This window comes from Diaphorina citri, unplaced genomic scaffold, assembly GCF_000475195.1.
Source record: "Diaphorina citri unplaced genomic scaffold, Diaci psyllid genome assembly version 1.1 scaffold10, whole genome shotgun sequence".
In the NCBI taxonomy this organism is placed as follows: Eukaryota; Metazoa; Arthropoda; class Insecta; order Hemiptera; family Psyllidae; genus Diaphorina; species Diaphorina citri.
Window position 1 is genome coordinate 445,570 of NW_007377449.1, and position 25,988 is coordinate 471,557.

General features: G+C 38.0%; 2 protein-coding genes and 1 long non-coding RNA gene across 4 annotated transcripts; 1 reads left to right on the forward strand and 2 right to left on the reverse strand.

The window, feature by feature from the left end:
• The first annotated feature begins 481 nt into the window (after window positions 1-481).
• LOC103505775 (solute carrier family 2, facilitated glucose transporter member 1) lies at window positions 482-19,307 on the forward strand. Of its 2 annotated transcripts, XM_008470142.3 has the most exons (10): window positions 482-628; window positions 1,244-1,483; window positions 12,662-12,760; window positions 13,173-13,407; window positions 13,755-13,888; window positions 14,355-14,568; window positions 15,000-15,187; window positions 17,422-17,634; window positions 17,985-18,185; window positions 18,443-19,307. In XM_008470142.3, the coding sequence occupies exons 2-10, from the start codon at window positions 1,244-1,246 to the stop codon at window positions 18,584-18,586; spliced, it is 1,668 nt and encodes a 555-aa protein (XP_008468364.1). In that variant the 5' UTR covers window positions 482-628; the 3' UTR covers window positions 18,587-19,307. The 2 variants fall into 2 exon arrangements, with proteins under 2 accessions (XP_008468364.1, XP_008468371.1); XM_008470149.3 differs by lacking the exons at window positions 482-628; window positions 1,244-1,483 and adding an exon at window positions 7,618-8,314 and having other exon boundaries at window positions 18,443-18,586.
• LOC103505769 lies at window positions 15,226-16,979 on the reverse strand. Its single transcript, XR_541188.3, has 2 exons — window positions 16,847-16,979; window positions 15,226-15,753 (listed from the first exon to the last, which is right to left on the reverse strand). It is a non-coding gene; the product is annotated as an uncharacterized LOC103505769 (long non-coding RNA).
• Window positions 19,308-20,339: 1,032 nt separating the features above from the next.
• Window positions 20,340-25,334, reverse strand: LOC113465933 (armadillo repeat-containing protein 2-like). Its single transcript, XM_026820903.1, has 8 exons — window positions 25,150-25,334; window positions 24,231-24,381; window positions 23,749-23,898; window positions 23,055-23,307; window positions 22,702-22,815; window positions 22,329-22,461; window positions 21,755-21,918; window positions 20,340-21,624 (listed from the first exon to the last, which is right to left on the reverse strand). The coding sequence occupies exons 1-8, from the start codon at window positions 25,332-25,334 to the stop codon at window positions 21,479-21,481; spliced, it is 1,296 nt and encodes a 431-aa protein (XP_026676704.1). The 3' UTR covers window positions 20,340-21,478.
• Between the last annotated feature and the right edge of the window lie 654 nt (window positions 25,335-25,988).

The following is a 25,988-nucleotide window of genomic DNA, read 5'->3' on the forward strand; positions in this document are numbered from 1 at the left end:
AACTATCTGATAGATCTATGAGCTACTAAATTCTAGTTCTTTCTTCTTTAATAAACTTATTAGTCTAAAACGAGCTATCATCACAGATTATTGACGAATACAATCGAATTCCATTAAATGTCTCTTTTCAGTTTTCTAAATCTTGGTTCATTTCTTTCACAAGGTGTTGTAATATTTCTCTCCACCAAATTTTGATAAGATGATAAGGCATTAGGGACACTATTTACCTGTAGGTACTTTCTGGCAAAAATGCCTTTTTCTTGCTCATCTAAGACTTTAAAGGTTTCAAAAAAGTATAGATTGTGCCCAAAGTTCCCCTTTTATGGGTGTACCTACCTACTTTGTGGTCAATAACTTTGAAGCCAGTCTGTACCTGTAGGTATCATCTTATTTTTATTTTAAGATCGAAATTCTCAAATGGATGTGATTTACTTTCAGCAGGATAAGGATCAATTTATTGATTTTTTTCTCTATAGTTCGTTAAATCAACACGTCATACCTAAGTTCCCTACCTATAAAATACTTAAATAATAAAAGAGATTATTTTTTTTTGGAAATCGAAAAGGAATTTTCTTATTCATCTACAACCAAGTGAATCCAGATTATCATCACGTCTTCGTTTAAAAAGGTAAGTATTAGGCACTTATGCAGAATATTAGTGAAACTAACAACTAGGGTAGGTAAGCGCTTGATTTTTCACTGGTTTGGCCTACTTGCCTGCTTCAGAATAGAAAATGTATTAACATTGCATATCCAAAGCAAAATGAGGGCGTAACTCGTTAAATGTTGAAACTAGGAAAACTTCGACATTTTCTAAAAAATAATAAGTTATGGAAGACATGCTCTCCATGGTAATTTGCAACTCTGCTCTCTGCAGTTTTGAAAGCAAAGCCTGTTGTAGGCCAGCGGCGATAGCAAGTTAAATGCGCCAGTTCCTTGCGGATCACTGAAGCTAAGCAATGTTGCGCGTGGCTAGTACCTGGATGGTGACCATCTGGGAAATTGCGTGCTGGGTTACCGGCTCCACTGAGGCTGGGTGAGGTTAAATCGAGGCGGGTAGCTTGCCACCGGATCCGGATGGTGGGTAAAACCCCCGTCACGAGAAGACCTAAGTTGTTAAAAGTGACGTTAAACCTTCCATTTTCCAAGCCTATTGTAGAGCAATATGGGTTCTGTCTGTTTATTTTATTATTATGTATTTTTTTTTTTTTTCATTTATTATTGCGATCTTTTCCCCTGGCAGATGGATAACCGGGGAGGCATGGGGGATCGTGAGGACTCCCCAGACAGCGTGGGTTACATCGAAGGCGACCACCCCCTGCGTCGTGAACTTGCTGCTCAGAGCATCAAGTTGCTTCAGCTGCCGATCAGCGAACGATCGCGAAATCCCTCCGTCTCGTCGTCTGTCACCGACCTAGAAGCTCCGATGTACTCCACATCGAATCTTTACTCGCGAGATCGGGCGTTGATTGGAAAACAGAGGGTAACTCGAAGCGTGTGTCACGGCTTGTCGTTTTGAGAGTGTGTATTAATTGTGTGGTCTTTGAAATCTTACTAGAAATAAGGCATTAAGTAAGAGTAAATAATAATCTAGTAATAAAATTATGCTTATTTACCAATACTACCCCAATGAGACTAGTCCCTTTAACACAGCAGTAGATTGACTTATGTCCCTCAATCCCGAGGTGGACGTAGGGCCTCAAGGCAGGTTTGCAAGCCGTGAGGTGGCAGCCCCACCAGCAAGATCGGGTATCGGTAGGCCCATAACCCGCCATACCTGTGAGCCAAAAAATACAACAGTAAATTACTCGTACTACTACTTATTACTGTGGTCAAAGTCTCAAACAATGTTGAGGATAGAATTCCATACCTCGGTTGGGCGGGTTGGGATTGAACCCATGCCCTCCTGATTACTAGGCGACTACACCACCGAAGCAGTTTTGTCCTTACGACACTAGGTGTACCCCGAACCTCCCATCATAGTCGCATGTCGCTGTACCCGTATAGAATAACAGTTCCAACAAGTGGGTACATAAATTTTGTATTATGATCTAACTCTAGCAGCTGGCTAATGTGTTACTGTGGCTCATTGACTGTATGTACTACTGTCTACTGTCATACAACATCCCACACCAAAGGTTAAACTGATCTGAGTGCCAATTTTATTACTTTCTACACTTCTTTTTTATGGAAGTCATTTCATACAATGTCTCTCAATGCTAATGTCCAACTGGCTAGTACAACTCGCGACCAGCGAGCTCATTAAAATAAAAATAAATAGGAATTTTGCTTCCTATGGTTTACGTCAGGCTAGTATACATTTTTATTTTACTTATTCTACGTTAATTCAATGAGTTGCCCATCGACCTTTGTACTAGGTTTTAATCTTTCTCCTTAGTTTGTGTACTAATGACATCGCCAAATTAATTCTTTGTAATTTATAACATTTGTGTCTGACTTTGTATAGTGTGTCAATTGGTAACTCAATAGTTGAGCAGTTCGTCTAGGTATGTGTATTAGTTATCAGTAGGTACCTATCTATATTACGTATTTGGATTTTCGTTATCTCTAGACTAGACTGAGAGAGACAGATTTCACACCGGATGAGCAGTAGGTACCTAGCTAGTACCTATATGGGTACCTAGGTACCTATTAGGTACCCATTCATAATCGTTAACAGACAGGTAGGTAATCTCTCTCTCTCTCTCTCTCTCTCTCTCTCTCTCTCTCTCTCTCTCTCTCTCCCCTGGACTCTTTTCCCCCCCTTCCTGTTTTTTTCCTTTTGTATAAGCCAAAGTTTTTTTTTTTTTTTTTTTTTTCAAATAAGTTGCTTGAATGAAATGAACAATGTATCGTAATGATCAGTTTCATTATTTTTATGGTTCAGATGTATGGAATCTTATTGGGATAAATTGAAAATCTGGGCTGATTTTTCATCCGACGCGATGCCACGATGGTCGAAGGATTTTCATGAACCTTTTCCTTAATTTCTATGAAGTTCTACCCTTATTTCTATGCAGCTTTAACTTAATAAGAAACTATATCCAAATTTCCATGAAACAAATTAGGGTCAATTTGTTACATCAATCCCTAATTTCACCCCTGGAATCGACCCCGATGAACCTCGAATTGTAGACCCGTGTATTGGACATGTAGGAAATGACTTTCTACATTCGTTGTAGATTCTATAAATCCACATAATGATAAAATAATAACAAAAATAATAGTAATAATAATTACTGTACCTTGTGTGAGCGTGTGTGTCTTACTGATTATCAGAGTCGTGTCGTGGGATTTTTTAAAGGGAGAGCTATAAAATCATATTATACAGTATACCTACCCATTGCCCATATTGTCCATCTGCTAGTGGTCTTAGAATCCACAGTTTGAATAATCAGTTACTATTTTTGGTAAATTGTAAGTAGGGGCGGATGATACAAAACCGTTAAGGGAAGGAAATCTTCCCTAGCTTCCATTCTGAGAAAAAAACTAGGGTGCCGGCAGCCCAATCGGGTGACTGGGTTCCGGCACTCTAATATTGTACTCTATATCTCGACTGTACTCGACACAATATAATAGCATTCCAACAGCCTAAATCAGGGGAAGTAACCCAATAATAGAGTTCTTCCACCCTAAACTTGTGGCACCCTGTCACCATTTTTTTTTCTCAGTGGGGAAGGGAATCTTCCATAGCTTTCCCTGAAGGATTCGGCACTGCTGTTTCTGTTTACCTGATGTGTGGACAGACCGTGTCAGAGAGTATTCAAATCATTATCAGTTTCCGTTTCCTTTGGATGAGATTTTAGAAAAATATGACTAGAATACAAACATGAACATTGTAAATAGATACAATAGAGCATAGAGCTGGTTCATGTCAACTTTATACGATTGTTAAATGATAAACCTTCGTGTTGATGCTGTGGTAAATAAAACAAGAATTTTTGTCTCTGGAAACAGAATGGAAAAAGTATAGGTAGTGTACTCAGATTATTTCAAAGAAACAAATTTGAAATTTAGAAAAAATCATTTTCCATGAAAATGCATCAGCATCCTCTTTTAGCAATCCGCATCTATCTATCATTGACGATAATTCGATCACTTGGAAAAGATCATCTCTATTATTGTTATCTACTCGTATGTGCTACATTGCTACAAACATCCACCGCACGATTGACTGCCCAACACGAGGAGCAAGTGTACATTTTAGCTATGCAAATCGTGGCTATTTCGCTTCGGTGAAAAAGAGGTAGATAAGTATCGTGCTCTAATCATCGTTACCTACCCTGCCTACCCACCTACCTAAATGTGATAAATACATCTTCCATTCCTATATGGTCCGTGAAAAATACAATCCAGTTAAAGCTGGATAGGAAGGAATACTATTTTAGAGAGACCAATGCTCAGGTCTTGGTAAAATGGAGCCCCTATAAGAGAATCTCATGAAATGAAATCTGATAGAGTTGAACCTCTAAAAGAGAGCACCATTTGGTCATGGGCCTCTATAAGAGAGTTTTCTGTTTAGGTAACTGTTTACGTGAGTTAATACATTGCTTTACCGTGTTTAGACCACATGAAAAAAAGCTTTTCTTCCTGACCTCTATACCTAGAGATTCCTGACCTCTATACCTAGCGCTTTTCTTTATGACCTCTATAAGAGAGGGAAATAGAAAACACGTACAGGAACATTTGAAAAAGAGGTCGAACCCTCTATGAGAGGAAAAATATCTCCTCCCTTGGAGTCTCCCTTGTTCAGGTTTGACTGTATCATTCTCAACACCCATGGAACCATAATTATGTAGTAGGTAATTTTCTATTATTCTTGTGTTAACTAAGGTTAATTGTTTCTGCCACTCTAAATTACTGTCGTTGTCTTTTATCGACCAGATCTAATGGCATGTGTCTTGAGTTACCTCTGACATTGTTATTAATATTTTGTCCATGTGTTCTCTCAATTTATAAATTAATCGTCTAAGGTCGAACTCTATTGGACATTTTATAAGTCTTGGAACCCACCAGGCTGTATTCCTATTTGTTCATAGATCTTCGGGGATCGAACCCCGTCAAAAATAAATAAATATATCTATAGCACCCGAAGCACATCTAAATAGGCACAGTACAGAGTATACATGAGTAATTGAGTATTGAGTAATATCTATAGGTACTTTCAAATTTTGACCTCGTCGGAAATCGAACCCGAGTCTCCCTTGAAAAGAGTGAGAACAGTGGTCAATTGAGAAAATTAATTTCGTTCAACTTCCAGTTTCTGAATCCTATAGAGATCTAGATTGCACAGTTTGGTGACGTTATGGCCTGTGCCAGGGCCGGATCAAGCTCATTTGGCGCCCTGTTCAAAAAAATCATAGGAGCAACTGCAATGCCCCAGGGGGGGGGCAAAGTCACAGGAGGGGGCGACAAAGTCCCAGGAGGGGGCGGCAAAGCCAACGCTGCGCGTCGACATGCCGCCCCCCGGAGCGTGCCGCCCGGTTCGGGGGAACCGTCTGAACACCCCTTAATCCGGGCTGGCCTGTGCGTATACGTAAGATTACGCAATCCATAATGACTGAATAGAATAGAGTAGTCGATATCTATCCTATTCTATAGAACAAAACGGAACTGAACAAATTCTGCCTTCTTATAGCCATGGGGTGATTCACAACACATACCTATGTATTTTTCACAAATCTACATTTTCCTCTCTATTACGTTCATAATTATGTACTTAGTACATAAATTCCTGCAGTCTGAGCAGATAATGGAAGTACTCATCATAATTATATTAATAGTGGCGTGTCTATGAAAGCTAGGGAAGCTTTTCTGCCACTCCACCACTGGCGTATATCTCATTCCCGGGTATTTAGGGGCCCCCAAACGCCAAATTTTGGAGCATATGGCGTCAATCTATCGAACCAGGGAGCCCCTTTGAGAAACCTTGTGGGGTGGGGGCCCAAAAATTATACTGACCACTGCTCTCTACGGTTATTTTTCCAACCTTCCTGGTTTCTACTTCTTACGGAAAATTTAATAGTAAGTGATTATTGATTATTCAGCCTGGATTCATAATATCGGCACTCTGTATAAATGGTTTTATAGCTTCCCCGTTTGAAAATCTTACGCCACGCCACTGTAATAATACATAGTATTGAACTATTGTACTGAATTGTTCCAAGCAGATCACATTCGAACAAGAAGTGGGATGAACCAGATAGTAAAAGTAATGAAAGAATGGAGAAAAACACATGTGTTTTTCCTGATCGGTAAAAACAGCCGTGCATTCTGAGCAAACATCGGGAAACTATTCGTATGTCAACAAAAGCATTCGGTCCGTTCACATTTTCTATAAAATGTAGGTAGGTATCCTGTACGAAAAAGAGTGCAATCCTTGACAGATTGGTAACTATCGATAAGAACGTCGAAACCGTACCTACTGGTTGACAAACGTATGGTTTTTTCAATCTATTTCATCTACTTATTCTCGTATTGCTATCGCATGGGTATACCTGATTTAGCCGTTTTTCACGAAACACATCATTCATTTATATCTGGGAGGTACCTACCCTCCGAGATTAGAGGGTCTTTTCAGTCCTATGCTGGCATTATAAACAAGGTATTCTGCCTTATGTCAGGGTATACCTACCCTCGCCCGTGACACTTATGAATTGACTTTTGATTAACAGGCTCCTTTCTATTTCACTACTGGTAGTCGAATTGCCTGGTTAAGGTATTCGGTACACGAGGATTATTTTGACCATCAGCATTTTGAAACTGGCAATACTTGTCAGTATTTCCTACTATTCAGCAATATTGTTCTGCTATCCGCTAGTAGGTACTATGATATTGTTCATACTGTAGGAACCACCCATTTTGTTTACAAAATATGGCTCAATAACACGTTTCGAGTTGTTGTTATTGTCATTGTTTTTTTTTTTCAATAATAATTTTAAGTGGGGTCTTATGTAGGTTAAAATTTTAACAAACTTTTTGGGCAATTCGTTACCTTGGCGCCCGTTAACCGGCCGCTTAAAAGAACAATATCCTGTCCTGATAATGCAACCATTACCTGCCGAAACAATTCTCTTCCTACCCCTAATTCTATAATACTCGTATTAGGGTGCGCTATGGTAGGGGGTGACAGATCCATTATTACGACTTCACCTTCGCGCAAGCCTGAAAAAGGAGCGTAGGAGAAATATCCGCTTAAAAACTCTTCGTCTTCCCTTCAAAATTAACCCTCCGATGGAGTCGAAACTCTCACGGACCCTGTACTTCTCATATGTGGACGTAAATGTACCCTTGTACCCTGTAATAACGTAATTGATAAAATAATAGAGCAATGCGAGCAAAAATCAATAGTTGAACATAAATTGAGAGCTGTGTCACATGTTATCAACGTTATATCATTATCATATTGGGTATTTGGGAACATAATATAGTTTATGATAAAACAAGAGCGGGCATAGGAAACTGAAGACAGACATGATTATGGTTTGTGCACAATACACGTAATAAGGTACCTAATGATAGTGATTCGATTATTCATATGTGTACATTGTACGAGATCTCACTATCTCTGAAACACAAAATTATCTCCCCAGTATAAAGCATTCACCTCGCAGACTCGTAGTTCTCCGTTCTATCATGGGTTAACCTATGACAAGCGGAAGGCGCGTTTCAATTGAGAGTTCAGTAGAGAACTGGTGAGACAGGGTTTTCATAGTGCTTAGTGTTTCTGTTTCTATGTTGTGGGTTTTAATGTCAGATCTTATGGCAGCGAAGTTTACAAGTTCCTCTCTCAGTTAAGGTTTGTCTCCCTTGAGTTCACAGCTAAGTTGAAACTCGTCCTTCCAGTATGATTCACTGATTGGTAGATACCTCGCTTGTCTTCAGTCGAGTGTCGAGTGGTACTCTGTGACCGTGGTGAACTGGCACTCAAGCTTACAACCGTGTAGTATACAATAAAATAAATACAATTCTTTTTTTTACATTATTAATTTTAATAAAAATACTAACAAAATACAATAAAGATCTCGGTTTGTTGTGAATTTATTTGTATTTTTAACGTCTGAATTTAACATTTTTATTATTTTTTACATCGCTTGTGCTTTATTTGCAACTTAACAGTTTTGTGTGTATCCATGTTGATCTTATTAAGTTTATGTGTTGAGTGTTTTTATCTTACATAATTAATACGTAACGCGGTAACGACGAAACATATACATTCTTAACAGGAAAGTTTTAATCTTTGACCATGACAGAAAAGGAAGCTGAAAATGGTTCCAAACCAGCATCACCAAGTGGAAATAGACCGCCAAGCCAGGTAGGTAAAAAAAAAAAAAAAAAAAAAAAAAAAAAAAAAAAAATAAAAAGTTAAACCTAGGTCGGATTAGGAAATTAGTATTTGCAAGCTCAAGAGGAGCAGCGTAATTTTTGAGCCCACGCTTTTTACTTTTTGCTGCTAAAACACTTGGGTAAGTACTATTCTACTATTAAGGCCATAATACCGTCTACATACCATACACCCACAGTATACTGATTTTACCTCGGTTTTGCTTCACCAAGGTGTTCGGCCTAACCACTCGGTAGATTGTAGATTCATAATACGGCCTTTAAGTTGAACTAAGTGAAGGGGGGTTTAATCAAGAAGGACCAAACGAAAACCAAGTTTAGAGTAAAACAACTCCATCCGCATCCATTGAAAAGTATTCAGAACATTTTACAAAAACTCGTATATCTTGATATTCTTGTTGAATAATGGAGATATAAACATAATTCTTTTAGCAACAACTGATTCTAAACAACATTTCGCATTAAGCTGTTTTAATCAAAGAGGGTCTAAGCAGGTTTGGACCCTTCTTTCTTATAAGTCTGTCATTGTGATTTGGACTTAGGCCTCCATTCCTTTCGTTTTTCTGGGAACGATGGTCCTTGAGTATACGTAATGAGGCTGTCTCACTGGGTATAATACAATCATTCATAGATCGTTCTTAGCAATAGACCAAGAACTTTTCGATCCTTGTACTTTCACACTTTCACTTAAAACTTAAAATAATAATGAAATTGCGGTCTCATTTAGCTAGGCGCCTATAGGAACAGCAATGCCAACAGAATTTTTGTGCTGTCTAAGCATACAGTGTTGTAGTTACAGTTTAATTGAGATTCAAGAATTCCATATACCTAGTTCAAGGAACGCATAAAATATTCCTGTAGCTAACATTTATATTTCATATGTTTTCATTCTCATATTTTATATCCATTTATATGTATTATTGAGTTGCTATTAAAATTGTTGATTACCTCATTACCTGATTGGTGATACTTAATTAATGAATACCTGATTGATAAAAGTAATTAAAAAAAACCTTTCATTTCAAGATTACCTACCAAGTTACTATCGTACCTACAGTTAAAACTTTTATTTTAGTAGGCTCCTACTTAAAATACGCAAGTAGTTATGCAAATACTCGTATAGATATTTACTTTCTGTGTCTACGTCACTGGTCACACTATCACACTCTCCTCTCACGGGCACAAAGAAACCAGAAAATTCACTCAGTAGCAAAAATTCCAAAAAATAACATCACACTGCGGTTAAAAAAAACTCCTTAAAACTGTAGGTGGTAGGTGAACACCTTCTCAATAAGGATAGCAATTCACATTGGGAATTTTTCGATTTCTCAAGGCTCAAGTCAATAATACGTAAAGGCTGTAAAAATTGAATTGATATTAATGTCTCCCACACAAAATTTCAGGACTTTTAGACAGCTCAAAGCTATTTGCCTGGGCCTGAAAGATAAATGATCTACCTCAGACTCCATCTGGATGATAAATTTTGCGGACTTAGACATTTATGTCAACAAAATTCGATAAGACACCGCGAAAGTAGGGCAAGAGAGTAAAAAATAGGAAGTTAGACGTAGGTACTTTGAGAGAGAGAAAAAAAAAATCATCTCATTTCAGCAGGTAACTAAATGACTAAACTTGTTCTTTCCCCCGACATTATTTAAGACCCCTCTCAACAGAATTGACAGAGTTGGAAAGGAACATGACATTTTTATTGAATCCATTAGAATATGAATATCAATTAAGCACCCCAGATATAATTGAGAGAAAAAGTCGCCGAAGGTCCGTAAACTAATTTAAATAACGACTAGCATGTTGTGTGCTTAAGGACATTTTATTCAAACGCAGAAACTAAGAACATTCAGTAATGTCTCAGTGAAATGTTCCATAATCATTCTGGATACTATATAAAAAAAGCATTGCAGTTGAAAGAGACATCACAGTAAAATCTATGGAGCAGAATGAATTTAATGCTAGTAGAATCATACTTCCAAAGCTCCCATTTAGAGGAGATACTGGAGATTCACATTTTTATCTAAGAAGAGACATGTGGACGAGATAAAATAAAACCAGGTACCTACCTTTATTTAGAATTTGAGTTAGAAATCCCATTAGGCCAACACAGAATCAGTTAAAATTTAGTTAGCATTTGAAAATTTAGTTGTAGGTTTTTTGTTCCCATCAATATTCAGGACAGCTCTCAAATTTAGTGGGTATCTCAGTAAGGTAACTACTAATCTATTTCTGTAAGCCTCCGAGATCCTTACTTGTGCTCAACTATACTTGATACAAGTAGGTAGGGTGAGAATGTTGAGACTTCAATTATCTGATGAGTATGTGATATAAATACAGGCTAATATAAGGAGTATGAGTTACCTACTGCTGAAGTTCAATTAACACTTACGAGCCATACCTACTTAATAGTATACCATCCTTGAAACTTGGTAGAACATAACCCAAGACCTCCCATGACTTGCTGAAAATCATACGCTCATAGAATCTCATTTATAAGAACAATATATTCACTTCTACACTCACAAACGGGGAAAAAATGCATAATGAGTAATGAGCAACTGCTGTGCTGTAGGTACGTAAGGAGCTACCTAGTCCCTATGCATACCTGGGTACAAGTAGCTATAATACCAATTCCAATTTCCAAAAATCCAAAGGTGCATTTGGATAGGTAGTTCAGCAACTTTGTAAAAGACGTGTTCTGTCTGGGAACACAAGGCAACTAAATCGGGTTAGAATGAGCCCTTTGCGTTCAAATTAAGGAATTTGTTCAAAACAGTCCGATTGAGGTCCAGCAACCTCCGTAGCCATTCATCACACTTGCCTAGTACGTGGGAGGTTCGGGTTCAATCCTCTACGAGGTCGAAGTTTTATGACTTGGTGCTTTATGCGGAGCAATCAGCCTTCTGGAGGACATGTAGCTTGAAAGTGAGCAGCGACTAGTGAACCATTTTAAAATATTAGAAAATGGGGTATAGGACAATCTTTTGTACTGAGAAAGTTTGTGATATAAGTTATAGCACTTAGAAAAATTCCTTTAAAGGGTGACCTGTCTCGACACAGGCCAGTGTTATAATGGTCCTCCACTCTACAGTGGCCATTAGGTCTGTTTTTGAACAACCCAGTACGTTCGTGACTTATTATTATTGTTCTAATGTCGCCACTCCAATGTCTGTCTATTGGGTTTACTTTCATTAGTACCTGCTGAGCATTTTATTACGAACTCGATGACTGTTTGACTCTTGAGAGCTATTGTCTGGAAATACGAGCAGTTTGAAGAAGGGTGTGTTTATTACTTTTCTAATAATGTTCTTCCTGATTTCATGAGTGCGAAGGTTACAAGCAAACATTTTGTTCAAAAGTAGAAACATTGATATGAAACATGTTTTTTTTTAAAGAGCTTTGACAGAGGGAACTGTAACTGCTAAGGTCTTATCGTCCCGAAATCGAAGGGAGAAGGAAGACAGGATAGGAGAAAGCCAGCCGTTCCGAGAACGAACATTATCCCATCAGGATAAAATCCGCCCCAGGCGGGAATCGAACCCGCGGCCTAGCGCTTACAAGGCAGACGCGCTACCAACTAAGCTAACTAGGCTGGCAGAAACATGTTCAAATAGTTACCAAGTCAGGTAGTCGAAGTTGACGTTCATATGAGAGGAAAGTATTTTGCTAGGTAGGTACCTACCTACTTCTTATACTTTAAATAAGTGTAACCTACTTACTACTTAATGAGAGACATAATTTCTATCTTCATCAACCAAGACAAAAACTGACGGCCTGACGAGTAATCCATCATCATTCATAACAATATTACCTACCTACCTATTTGGTTGCTGCGCAATCAGTTTGATCCCCGTGATGGGAAGGGAATTCAGTGACTGTTCTCTTTCTCGGCTGGGAGAGAGAAACAAGATTAATCTTCTTTCTCCAAAGCAATTTCATTTTCCAAGAGCATTTTTTCTACGTCTAAATTTTCTTTCGAGAAAATAGAGAGGTGTGGTTACTCCCATAGCTTTCGGTGTGGTGGGGGATACGTAGTGACGTCATAGATTTTCTTCTCCTCCTCTGGGGAGAGAGAGGTACATCCCCAAATTGAAGGATGGGTTTGACCTTCCATAGATTTTTCTTTTATTACCTAACTGATCGCTTTTTTTATTGTTATTTTTTACGGCGAAATTCAATTAGGAAAATGAGTCCGGAAATGGGTGTTTTTCCTCTCTGGAATTTACGACATTTTTACTGATATACCACCTGTATCTATCTTCAAATTCTACTTTTACGTACCTAATACTTTCACCTTCTTGCCTTTCAGGGCTTAAATGGAAAATTGGCATTTGCAATCTCAGCCTCTGCACTTGGATCTTCATTTCAACACGGATATAACACCGGTGTTTTCAATGCACCTCAAAAAGTAAGTATAACACTCGAACTCCGGTTTGTAATAAGAAAAACATTCAGGTATCATACCATAATTCCATAATACTTGGGTACTTTTACCTAAAACAAATGTGTAACATAGGGAATCGGTAGTGTTGGTAATTGGGACTCAACCAATTTTCTGCCAAATCGGCAGAGCCAATCAACCCAATTGGGTGATCATCGAATAGGTAGAATCAATAGCAATTGAAACCAAATCATCTCAATTCAAATCAATATAGATTTCTTTGCTAGATCATAATTCGAATTTTGATAACTATCAGCTTAAAAAATGTAACTAAGACCCTTGAGGGAAGTTTCCCAAAACTACGGAACCCAGTCCATACCTTGAAAATACGAGTATTGGATCCTTATAGCTCTAACCGATTTTCCCTATTCTATTTCAGCTCATTTCCGAGTGGATCGTGGATGTCCTCAAGAATCGCTCGATAGCGGATGGTACAGTCAATCCAGTTATCGAGCAATCCCAAGTTACTATGATCTTTGCAGTGGCGGTCTCGATATTCTGTGCGGGCGGTATCATTGGTGGAGCCGCTACTGGTTATGTGGCCGAGAGGTTTGGAAGGAAAGGCGGTCTGCTAATTAACAACGTGTTTGTGGTCTTGGCCGCTCTTTTACAAGGTCAGTATTTGATTTTCGTTGTATACCTTTGGCGGTATCGAAACCGACAAACTTACATTGCGGATTGTATGTGTAAGTCTTTGCGGATTATATTTGCAGGCGCTATGGCGCTATTACCATTCATGTTTTGGTATTGGTCTAATTAGGGCCATCGGCTATAATAAACGCCCTATGTCGTAGATTCGTATAAGCTTAACTCATCCCTTGGGGCTGTGGTCCCTACACTTGAGCTTCAGAGTGAACTTTTTGTGTATAGAGTTAAGCTAACGCCCTATGTCTCTGCAACCTGGTTAGATCTTTTGTGACTCATCTCACCATTCATGTTTGGTTGTTCTTGTTGCTTTCAGGTTTCTCTAAAGCCTTCTCCTCTTATGAAATGATCATCTTAGGCAGATTTCTGATCGGCATCAATTCCGGGCTGAACGCAGGTCTAGCGCCCATGTACCTGGCTGAAATATCGCCTGTCCATCTCAGAGGAGCGGTAAGTTTGAAAATCAACCTTAGATTCGTAGAAGCTTAACCTGTCCTTTAGGGTTGTTTGTCTCTACCCTTAAGCCTCGGACTCTCGGTGTGGGTTTTTTGTGTACGTATCACACTGCACTTGCACATCAGAAATCCTTCGCTCAATTCACGGCAGAGTCGTTCTTTAGATTTTGTGCCTGGGTTTCGGGGTTCATTCAACCTCATGGGTGTTAAGATATGCCTGTTTTAAGCCTAAATTCAAATCTGTTGCCTCACACTTGCCTTTACAAAGTTTTATTCCAACCTCATACAAAGCCGATGGCAACTGTCATAAGTAATCATAAACATTGAGGACATTCAAGTAGGTACATTGAAAAGTAGCAAGAGCCCGATTCAGTCCATTAATTTTAGCCTGCTCTGGTCGCAAATAATTATTTTTTTATGAACCTTTTATATGACTCAACCGATTAATCTCTTCTCCTCAGGTGGGGACAGTATACCAGTTGGTAATTACCATCTCCATTGTCATCTCTCAAATCCTGGGTCTTGGAGGTCTCCTGGGAACTGCCGACGGCTGGCCCCTCCTCCTAGCTTTCACCTTGGTCCCTGGCATTTATCAGATGATTACCTTACCCTTCTGTCCCGAATCTCCCAAGTATATTCTCCTCAGCAAAGGACAAGAATTGGAAGCCCAACGAGGTATGGAACGAGATTGTTTAAGAGTAATGTCCAAAATTAATTTGTAGCGCCTATCAGGGCCGTATTCAGGGGGGGGGGCGAGGGGGCCCGGGCCCCCCCCCTGAGGCCCATTTTTCTCCTAAATCGGGGCCGAGTAGCCTATAGTAGCCCAAAAAAAGAAGGTAACCGCAAGGGGAGGTTTACACTAGAGGCGTTCTCTACTACCTAATATTTGATTCACATTGATACAAATTTCTCTTTCTAAAGCTGTGTCCACATACAAAATAGTCGACCACGTCGAAGGACGAGGCGAAGAGGTAAATCTATTTTGTCGAGGCAGTGTACGGTTTCAGTCGACGTCGATCGACGGCGTCGACTTATGTTTGGACACACCTTAATAGACACAGATTAACTCTTATGGTTGTTTCTCTCTTCCCTGTATTCCTTTTCAGCCCTTTCCTGGCTACGCGGTACTATTGAGGTTCATGACGAAATGGATGAGATGCGAGCGGAATATGAGAGCATCAAGCTCATTCCCAAAGTTTCTCTGAGAGAGATGTTTACCAATGCGCAACTGAGAATCCCACTATTTATTTCAATGACTGTCATGGTAGCACAACAGCTGTCTGGAATTAACGCGGTGAGTACGCAATAATAAGGGAAAAAAATGATAATATGTACGAGTAGGTATAGGCTCACACATTATACTTTCTTTTATGTACCAAAAGCTCTTCAAGGAGTTAGACATATCAAATAATATTAACAATTTTATTTTTTCGTTTAAAAAAAAAAAAAAGATTTTAAAAACAATAAAATAAAAATAAATATGTTTCATGGGTAGACAAAAAACAATATTATAGGAATCTAGTTAGGTATCTAATTAAACCAATTTAAATTTTTAACAGTCCTCAATTAATCAAAAATTGTCGTCTACCATACTCACCTGAGGAAGTCAACAAAGGAGATTGAATTAAAAGATTTTATTTATAAATTTACCCACTTCTTTGCCGGCATTGGTAACACCTTTGACAGCACCATTGAAAGTTTTTCCAGCAAAGTGTCCAACGTCCTTTGCGGCAGTACTAACCCATTTTCCTATAGCACCGAAAATACTTCTTCCCAAAAAGAGTGCATTTTCTGACGGAGGAGCGGAAACAACGGGTGGTGCGGAAACAACGGGTGGTGGTTGTGCCATTGAAGTGAAAACTAAAATTTTGAGCAAACATAGAAAGTCAGGACAAAATGTATTTATTTATATTATTATTATTTATTTATTTTCATTTTTTGTGGGGGGCTTTATTCAATGCACGAAAGAAAACCCCACTGGGCGACTGTCTGCAATAGTTTTGGGTGCAACCCAGACGCCATAGGGCAATTGAGATGCTAATTTAAATTTAAGAGATGAAGACAAGTTGTCATAAATACATATAGAATTTTCGCTTTTGATGGGGTTGCCTCTCCTTAGTATGTCCATACGTAACCTAGAAACTAAATATCCTAATTTGATAGTCCCATAAAGCGAAATGTTTAAATGGGCTTTTACATGCATTTTTCCATAATTTGATGTATTAATTCGGGCCGAAACTTGAAAAAAGAGAAATATGGAAGATTTTATTTGATTCGGGGGTTTTCGAGGTCGCTGAATCCGATAACCATTTTTCTCGGTTGTTTCAAAAAAGGTGTTTTTTCCGCGTTTTTTCGGCCAAAACGTTACGCTTTATGTTATTAAATTTAGAAAAAAATCTTTATAGACCCCAGAAAGGGACTATCTATATAGAAAATGTTGTGCTGAATCCGAATATGTTCTTAGATTTCATCTAAACCTAACCAAACTCCCACAATGTTAGAAAGACCGTCGAGAGAATGGCAAAAAAGCCTTATTTTCACTGCTCCCCGAAGACGCGGAAAAAACGCGTTTTTTTTTAAAACAACTGAGAAAACGGTTATCACATTCGGATTCAGCGACCTCGAAAACCCCCGAATCAAATAAAATCTTCCATATTTCTCTTTTTTCAAGTTTCGGCCCGAATTAATGCATCAAATTACGGAAAACTACATGTAAAAGTCCATTTAAACTTTGAGCTCGTTATGCCACGGGTTAACTTTTTTCGATCGGTCTGAAACTTTGCAGAGATTTTTTTTATTTATATTGGAACTTTTAGGGGGATCGTCTTAATTTCGAACTTTCGAAAAATAAGGGCCACCCTACTGTCACAAGCAATACTTTTATGAACTGTTTGAGGAATTGAAATATTCGATTGAGAAAATTAAATTAAATACTCTATTAAATTCCACTTACCTAAATAAGCGAGGAAAACGAAGGTTGTTCCCCACAGTGAAACCCTCATTTCGTACAGTACAGATAAGCTCAAACTTTTAATGAAATGAACTTCTTCGAGGATTTAAAGCAAATGGTGTCGTTATTTTATGGGCCAGGATATTTATACAAGTGATTAGGGATTTCAATGGAAAAATAGCTAATACTCGTTTTCTCAGTACCTACCGTTTTATTGCGCTATAAAGAAATAGGCCAATAATTTCATTTAGGTCGGCAATTTTTATTTCTCTTCTCGTAAATTAGCTCGTTTCATAGGGGCTGTTGAAAGCTGTGCCTATTGTATAATAATTAGAACGTAACTATGCAAGAATAAATTAAAATCATAAGATAACATATTCATGAGACGGGGAAAAGGATATGTTCATTACCTACTGAAAATTGTTTGTTATACTCTGAGCAATCTGAGCATGCTGGAAGACTATGTCCGAACAGTCTCCAAGTATTCTCCGGGGTAACATGTGTGTCTGTAACATGATATTCTAGATCTGGGTCACCTGGGATACAACAATCCTAATTTATCTGTGTTTTCTCGCCAGGTTATCTACTTCTCAACTAAGATCTTCACAATGGCACAGCTCAGTGATACCGCAGCCCAATGGGCAACTCTGGGAATGGGAACCATGAACGTTGTGATGACCCTAGTGTCCTTGGTATTGGTGGAGATTTCAGGCAGGAAAACTCTGCTTCTGATTGGTTTCATGGGAGTGTTTGTCGTCACTGTACTCCTGACGATTGTCATGCAATTTGTGGTAAGTAAGGTTCATTTCCTAATAAAGAGGCTGTTGTTGTTGTTGTTGTTGTAGCGGGTTCAGCTGTAGCCGAATGGTGATGACAGCACAAAGCGGTGCTTTAGTGAACTGTTGAGCTAAATGGACTGTGTCGTCTTGAACTGTAGCCCGTTCCAAGAACGAACCTTGTCTGTTTAGGGTGAAGTTTTGGGCCGCCGGGCCGGGCAGGAATCTATCCCTGACAAGGCTAGTGTTCTACCTTCCTAGCTAACTAGGCTGGCCCTTGTAGGTTTAGTTACATCAATTAGGAAGGGTAGAATGCTTATATTCCTTAGAGTCACTAAAGTTTCTTTCTTCTCTTTTTCTTTCAGGAGATCTTCGTCATGTCCATCTTCTGCATTATCCTGGTCATCATGTTTGTCGTTTTCTTCGCTGTGGGTCCCGGTTCGATTCCCTGGTTCCTTGTGTCCGAACTCTTCTCCCAGTCGGCGCGACCTCTTGCCACCTCCCTGGCGGTGTCTATCAACTGGACTGCCAACTTTATTGTCGGCTTGGGCTTTTTGCCTATTGAGGTAAGTTTTGGTTTATCTACGTGAAATTTTGTTCACAATCTAGTTTGGGGAGATGTTCAACCTTTCTTGCTGACTAGAGGAAGTTGGTTTGAACTTCCTGAGCTTGGGTTACCTGAGAATTCCAAACTGGGAATACAGTTTGAAAGGAATTTTGTAATAAGTATCGCTTTTTTTATAGGCTGACGCGACGTTTTTAAATAAGAACTTTTGATAATTAGGTATTATAAAAATAATAATAAATTCCCTTTTCTCCACAGTCCATTATTCACGGATACGTGTTCACCATATTCGCAGTCCTGCAAGCCATGTTTGTGTTATTCATCTACAAGAAAGTCCCCGAAACCAAAAACAAAACCCAGGAAGAAATTGCGGCCATGTTCAGACAGATTTCATATCAGTAAAAACCAATCAAAAAGTCAAAGCAGAAGCGAAACTTTGAAAATCAAAATGTTCAAACGAATACAAGTTACTCTGCAGTATTATATTCGAGTATTAGTGAACTCATAGATATTTTATTGAATGGAACTCAATGATACGACCTCTTGGCACATTCCATAACCTCAACGCTGTATGTTATACTTACATAGTCTTCGTTTTTATAGACGGACCAACGTCTTTATATACGGACCAACTGATGGATCTTAGGTTTGTTTATCCTCTTCGACAAAAGAGGTAATTCCATCTTCCATGACGAACAGTACTTAAATTGCGAACAGTTACTAAACTTAGTTAATACATAAGTGTATTTGTGTCTTCTCCTGTAATGAAGTTTTTTTACAACCACTTTTATATCAATGCACAAGTTGATAGATCCTGAAAATGCATGGGGAAAAGGAAAGCTTAAAGAAAATCCTGCAGGAAATTTTAAATAAATTTGAGATAAGCAAGTAGTACTTACCTTAGATATAGGTACAGTTAGGAATCAATCCTAAATACTTTCTTTATTTTTTTTTTTCTCGATGTACCTAATGATCATTTTTGAATGATTTCGACAGGTTTTAAACATTTTTACTCATAAGTTTATAGAAATACCTAAACTTTGTGTATCCAAAATTATTACCTATTCTCATCAATACCTAGATATTGTACATTATTCTATTAGGTGTAAGGTAAAACACCCAGTCATCGACACCCTTAAGGATTTTTTCATTTTTAATTTGCTATAACTCGTCCATTTATTGAGGTAATTAAGTGATTATAGACTTTTTTTAATTGTTATATACTTTTCTTTTAAACTGATTAATTTCCAATTAAATTATTACCTATGTTTTACCCGTTACCTGTATTAAAAGATCTGTTAACATTTAAGCATACCCGCTAGCCTATTTCCTTTCAGCTGTTTACTTATTTAGAATCCTTTACCACTTCACTTGTAGGAATAAACCCAGTTTGTACATTACTGAAGAGGCACTGCCTACTAAAGCAGATAGTGCAGCTGTCCAAATGTGAATGTTTAGCTGAAATTAAAAAATCCGAATGGGCATCTATTTATTTTTTACTGTAGATAGTGATGAAGACCTAACAAAAGCTCTCTATACTTACCTACATCTGTAGGTATTCTAGATTTTATAGAGAACATAGGTATTTGTGGGATTTCCTTCTCTTATTTTTCATTTAAGCACACTTTTACGTAATAAATATACTGTCACGAGTGTCACGACCTTTTTAAAAATCCGGCCAGACACTATTTTATTTAGTTATTGCCCATTTAATTTATTTTTTTTCTCTCTTTTTCCTTTTGTTTGAAAGTCTTTAGACCTGATAATATTGTATAGTAGTGTCGGACACTTTCGTTACTCTCTTATTATTTATTAGAGATCCTTTCATATGTGCTTACAGCACCTATGAAACGGTGAAAATTCAAATCGTCAAGATTGCTTGCATTTGACAGTTATTTTCATTATATTATTTGCAAGCACATGAAAGATTGTATCATAGTTGAACTTACCCATTAGATAGGGCTAACAATTAGCAATTTTTCAGCCTAGGTACTCTATTTTTATTGCTAAGCGTGAAATACACGGGCCGCTTGATAAGTTCGTGGACTCGGATATTTCTTCTTGGTATGAAGTCCAAATTTAGGTGCCACTGTAAAGTATGTCTTGTTTTAGGAAGGTACACCAAGTTTCATTACGTTCCTGTTATTAGCCTTTGATTCACAGCTATCGATTGATGACGAGTTTGATGGGCTTTTTATAATGGATAATTCCGAGGTTCGGGCAAATGATTATTTTTATTATTATTATTATTATTATTTTTTTTAAGAACAAATCAAAATAAAACCCCCATTAGATTCAAATTTCCGACACCGGATGTAGTCAGGGTTTTTTCCACTTGGTTTGCCCTCAAAAAATAATAATAATAATAATAATAATAATAATAATAATAATAATAAATAATAATAATAATAATAATAATAATAATATAATAATAATAATAATAATAATAATAATAATAAATAATAATAATAATAATAATAATCACTGCCTGCATCTCAGAATTATCCACTATAAAACCTATCAAACTCGTCATCAATCGATAGCTGTGAATCAAAGGCTAATAATAGGAATGTAATGAAACTCGGTGTACCTTCCTAAAACAAGACATACTTTGCAGTGGCACCTACATTTGAGCTTCATACAAAGAAGTATCCGAGTCCACGAACTTATCAAACGACCCTCGTACCTTCTATTATAGTTATTTGTTATTAAGATTGTGATTTGAAATTTACATTGACTTAATTGTTGCTTTACAATGATAGGTTTCAACGAAAAAGATTATTTTATAATATTGTTAAAATAATTTGTATCTATATATTTTGTTTTAATTCTATGAGAAATTTATTTATACACACCTATAAGTTAGCATGAATACATTTACGATATCATGCTATAAATTATAATTTTAAAAACCATACATTAGGTAATAAATATAATATTTTAAATCTCATGACGTAATGAGTCTTTTGTTTTATGTTTCATATTCACGATCTCTAGGGGATGCATTGATAAGTAGGTACCTAGGTACCTAGGCGAGTATTCCATGTACCTACCGAAGTAGACAGGTTGGTAGGAGGTATAAAACAAATTTAAGATAACTGCGTAACGTACGAGTATATTGTAAAGCCACATAGTCGACCGGCCGTCGATCAATGTCGACTGAAACGTCCACACTGAATCGACAACATAGATTCACCTCGTCGATCGACGGGCTTTGGACTTTAAGATTTAAGGGAAATGTTAAAGATGACGTTCGAGGCTTAACTGGACGGGCATGATCACTCTAGGTTGGTCTTAGTTTGAAAATGAACTTCTGTCAGTTTCTGACAGAGGGGTCGTTCCTTCAAAAAAGGTCTCAATTTTCTCCAGCAGATTGGTACCAACATGGGCAAATTTCTCCCACTCCTCATAGTGATCTTGGTCGGTCAAGTTATCCTCGTCTGAAACAAATTGAAGGAAGTCTATGAAAGAAGGGTCAATTCGCGAAATGTTTTCTATTGAAAGAAGGCTCGGGCCTCTCTCAGAGGCAAGAAAAATAATAAGGGATGCATTTTCTTTTGTGTTATTTACCCAACAAAGTGATCAGCAAATCGATGAGCATAAAAGTGTTGTTTTCTCCGCACACGTCCACAACATCGGTAGTATCGATCATGTAGTTCCAGACACCTTGGCAGATGAGGCATCCCATTTCCCAATCCCGGGTCTGTTTCGTTTCCTCCAGGATGAACAGAAATCTGGAGGAAAGAGTAAAGAAAGGTAAAGGTATGTCCACACACAGTCGACGGCCGTCAATCGATGTGAATTTATTGTGAATCGATGTGGATTGACATCGATCGACCATGTCTGGACACACTTAAGATCGCTTTGAGAGCGGGGTGGTTAAGGTCCTCGCCTGGTAAGCGGGAGAGCGCAGAATTGTATCCCAACCGAGGTAGGGAATTTTCCCCTATTAATTTAAGAATCGCTTCACAGTAATAGTAATTCACAGTAATTCCTCAAACATTAATCTCTATAAGAGATGGAACATAAAAAAGGCGGACTGCAAATTATGGAATGTGGCGTCATTAACGCTTTTTTAATCAACTTTAACATTTTTTTGCTCATCATGGTGAAGTTTTCAATCCTTTATATTTTGGGCTCTTACTTTTCTAATCCTTTGTCCTTTTTGAAAATATCTCTCTTGTCCTCATCGGGCATTGTGTTGACCAGAACTCCGACTGTAGTAAGCTTCAGTTCCCTGTCATCTTGATCGAGCCATTTCATCAGCTGATAGAGAGCTGCGGAACGAGAAAGATTTTTTTGGAAAGCATTAATACTTGTTGTTGTAGCAGTAACTGTGGATCAGGATTCCTCTCCAAACTCTTGCCCCAGGGGTAGGCAGTTAGGATCCCCAGGCGAAACCTTCCGGCCCTCTCCCAAAAATAATATGTACGCCACTGTGAATCATTTTTTAAACTAATTTAATGATGTTTTAAAATCGCGCTAAAATTGGTGAGATGGTGATTATCGGGCCTTACCTCTGGTGTCGACTAAATAGTTGCGCACATCTTCAGATCTTGATAAATTGCCATAAACTCGAGCGATTTCTATGAGACAATCTTTTTGGCTGATTAACATGAGAGTACTCAAAGCTGAAATGATGGAATATTGATTCACTATGAAGATTGAAAATAAAATAAAATACTAATTGATCAATTCAAAAAGGTTTATACTCCCTTAGAAATAACAACCAGTGAGTCTGATGGTTCGAGCAACCAGATAAAATATTCAGGAGAAAAGTCTCCCATTGGGATTCGAATCTGTGTCCTCTAGCAGCCAGAGTCTAGAGTCTAGCTTACTAGGTGAACACCAATGCAGAGTTCTAATTTACCTTGTGCAATTTCCAGAGTTCTCTTAGAAATCGGACTGTCCTGCTGACTGTCGCTCTGTGTGTAGAACGTCAAATTGTTTAGCGTCGTTAGAGTTACTAGCAGCAGCTCCTCGCTTTCATAGATCGTCTTGTATCGAATACAGCTCAGGAGGACGTTCACAATTCGCTCGCTACAATTGTTTTCCAAAGTGGAGCTCGTCAGCTGTTTGCCAACTGTGTCGTTAAGGCTGAGATTGGCAATAATTCGGATTATCTGAAAACGGACGAAACAGACAAATTGAAAATACAGAATAATTTTTACAAACTTTACTGGTTTGTAAAAAATTATCCTGTATTTTCAATTTGTATAATATGGACCTTCACAAAATTACAGAGTCAACTATCAAGGACGAAATAGAGTTTTAAGCTCCGAGTGCGTACGACATTCAAAAGTGGAATGGGAATTTTGGCACATCCACCATTTTTACTTTTTTTTCTCTGGACTTCATAATGTTTAGCTTATTCACCTAGGGATTTTTTTTTCTTTTGTGCTTCCGTTTCGGCCAACTAGGGACCACGGTATCTTGAGCCACTCGGGCTTTTCTCCTCTGCCAATACTCCTTCATTCTCTGTGTGTAGGCTTTTCTTTGCTGATTTACTAGGGTTCTAAGTAGGTGTGTTATTTCCTCAGTTCTTATTTCTATGCAGAGCTTACCTTGATCATCACATCCTCTATCAAGCTGTCTCGATCCCTCTCCTTCTTGCTGTCATTTGATCTCACTTGGGTCATAAGTGCCATGTCCTTCGAAAGATAAATTTCCAGGAGATCCACGAGAATCGGGATTGAGTCCTTTTCTGAGGCGATCTAGAAGGGAAGATATCGTAGACAAATAATTTCACGAAACGGTCATTAAATTTCACCAAACCGTCTGACCTGAGTAAGTTCCAGTTCATTTATCTACTATTGCACTACTTTTAGTTTTAATTGCAAATACAAAGGATGTGTAGTTCTTAGGCTACTAGTAGGTTGCCCTTGACTCGCCTCGGAAAATCGGTTCATAATTCGAGATTGGTTTAGATTTCGGCAAAATTATTACACATAGAGAACATATTAGGAATGTAGCCACTAAATTTCAGCTTTCTAGGTGTTGGGTTTCTGGAAATAAAGCGATCAGTGTGTGAATGGATCTCACTTACTTGTATCCTAGCAGAATCATCATCAGCGGCTAAGTTCCCAAGGGCGTAAGTGAGTCGCACAACAATGTCTTCCCGACCGGGGTATTTTTTTAGGATTTGGAAGAAGGTCGTCATTGCAGAGGGGTAATTAAGAATCTCTTGAGAACACGATCTGTCATTCGAGACAATGCTGGAAAAAAATGCTAATTAGTTTTTGCATTGAAAGGACCAAACCTACCTACCTATAAGGTTATTTAGATTAGTTAGCTAAGAAAAAAAGCCTTCTAATGCTCTCTATTGTAGGCTTGCCAAACGTCCCGAATTGGCCGGGACAGTCCCGAATTTCAAGGGGTGTCCCGGCGTCCCGTTCAGTTTTTCTTTTGGGGCGTTTTGTCCCGAATTTTCGTTTTTGTCCCAGAAAAAGTTCGGGACGCGTTTTTTAACTTTAAAATTAGGTACCTCTATAAATCAGAATTTGTTCTTAACTTGTTTAAATTTGTCATGCTTTACATCAGTTTGCTCTTCCACTTTGCTAAACCTTTATAAACGAGAAAATGTTGTATTAAACCGCCTTAAACGAAAAAATGAGCTGGGCTCTTCCACTTTGCTAAACCTTTATAAACGAGAAAATGTTGTATTAAACCGCCTTAAACGAAAAAATGAGCTGGTCCCTTGGATTCTCGTTGCTCCAGGTTCGACTGTATTTTGTTTATCTGTTTTTAATAATAGGTATGTTACCTATCACCTATCGTACCTATGTACATATCGTACCTATATAAATTTAACCCGGTATTATAACTTCTATGAGTTCTTCAAAATCAACGCTAAATGAGGTCAATGATTAAGAGAACGGACTACCGGAAGTGATAGATTCAAAAACCGACTAGAGCGGGTTTTTTCCCCGCTTTTCAAAATGAAAACAGAAATTGGGAAAGCTCACCTGAAAACGTTATACCCTTGGGCGTGTCCAAGTAGGGTCCGGTTCGGTTCTTTTGGTGTGTTTGGTCTTTTGGTCTGCACGGTTTTGGTGAGCGTTGTCATAGCAACAGCAGATTTGGCCTCTTTGATAATATCAGCACTGGACTCCCATGGTTTGTTTTCCTTTATGGTCCAGAGGGGTTTCATCGTGTTCCCAGAGGACAAAAGCTAGTGGATCCTCTCTTAGGCTGAAAATATTGACAATCCTTTTTGGGTTTATTTCGTATTAATTATTTTAGATCTCATTTGAAAGAAAGAAATCACTTTTGTGTTAGGGCACCTATTGATGATTCTATTAATTCAAATAATATGCGCACTTATCTGTAGGTACCTACTATTATGAATGCAGGTATCATAATAAAAAAAGACGAAATCACAATAACTGGTTTCAATTAGAGGTGAATAATCTAAGCCAAATGTTAATTAATTTTATTAAAATAAGTACATTAATTAGAATACACTACTATAGTATAATACATTTAATAACTACCTAATACTATTTTCAAAGTCGTAACGGGATAGTCTAAAAACGCAAAAAACACCACGCAAAAGGGAAAAACTCTGTAACTCTCCACAAGAACTGATAGCTATAAGAAAACGACAACGACTGCTAGCACGACAACTAAGGTAAAGTTTAGAGCGTTGTGCACTATCGATCTAATAATATATTACCAAGGTAACTTTCAGAAGCTAATAAAGTTCAAGCCAATGAACTTATTACGCCAATATTGATCCGGGGTTTTAAAGTGCCGTATGGAAAGTCGTTAACTTTGTTTTTTAAACATGGCATGTGTGGTTTGT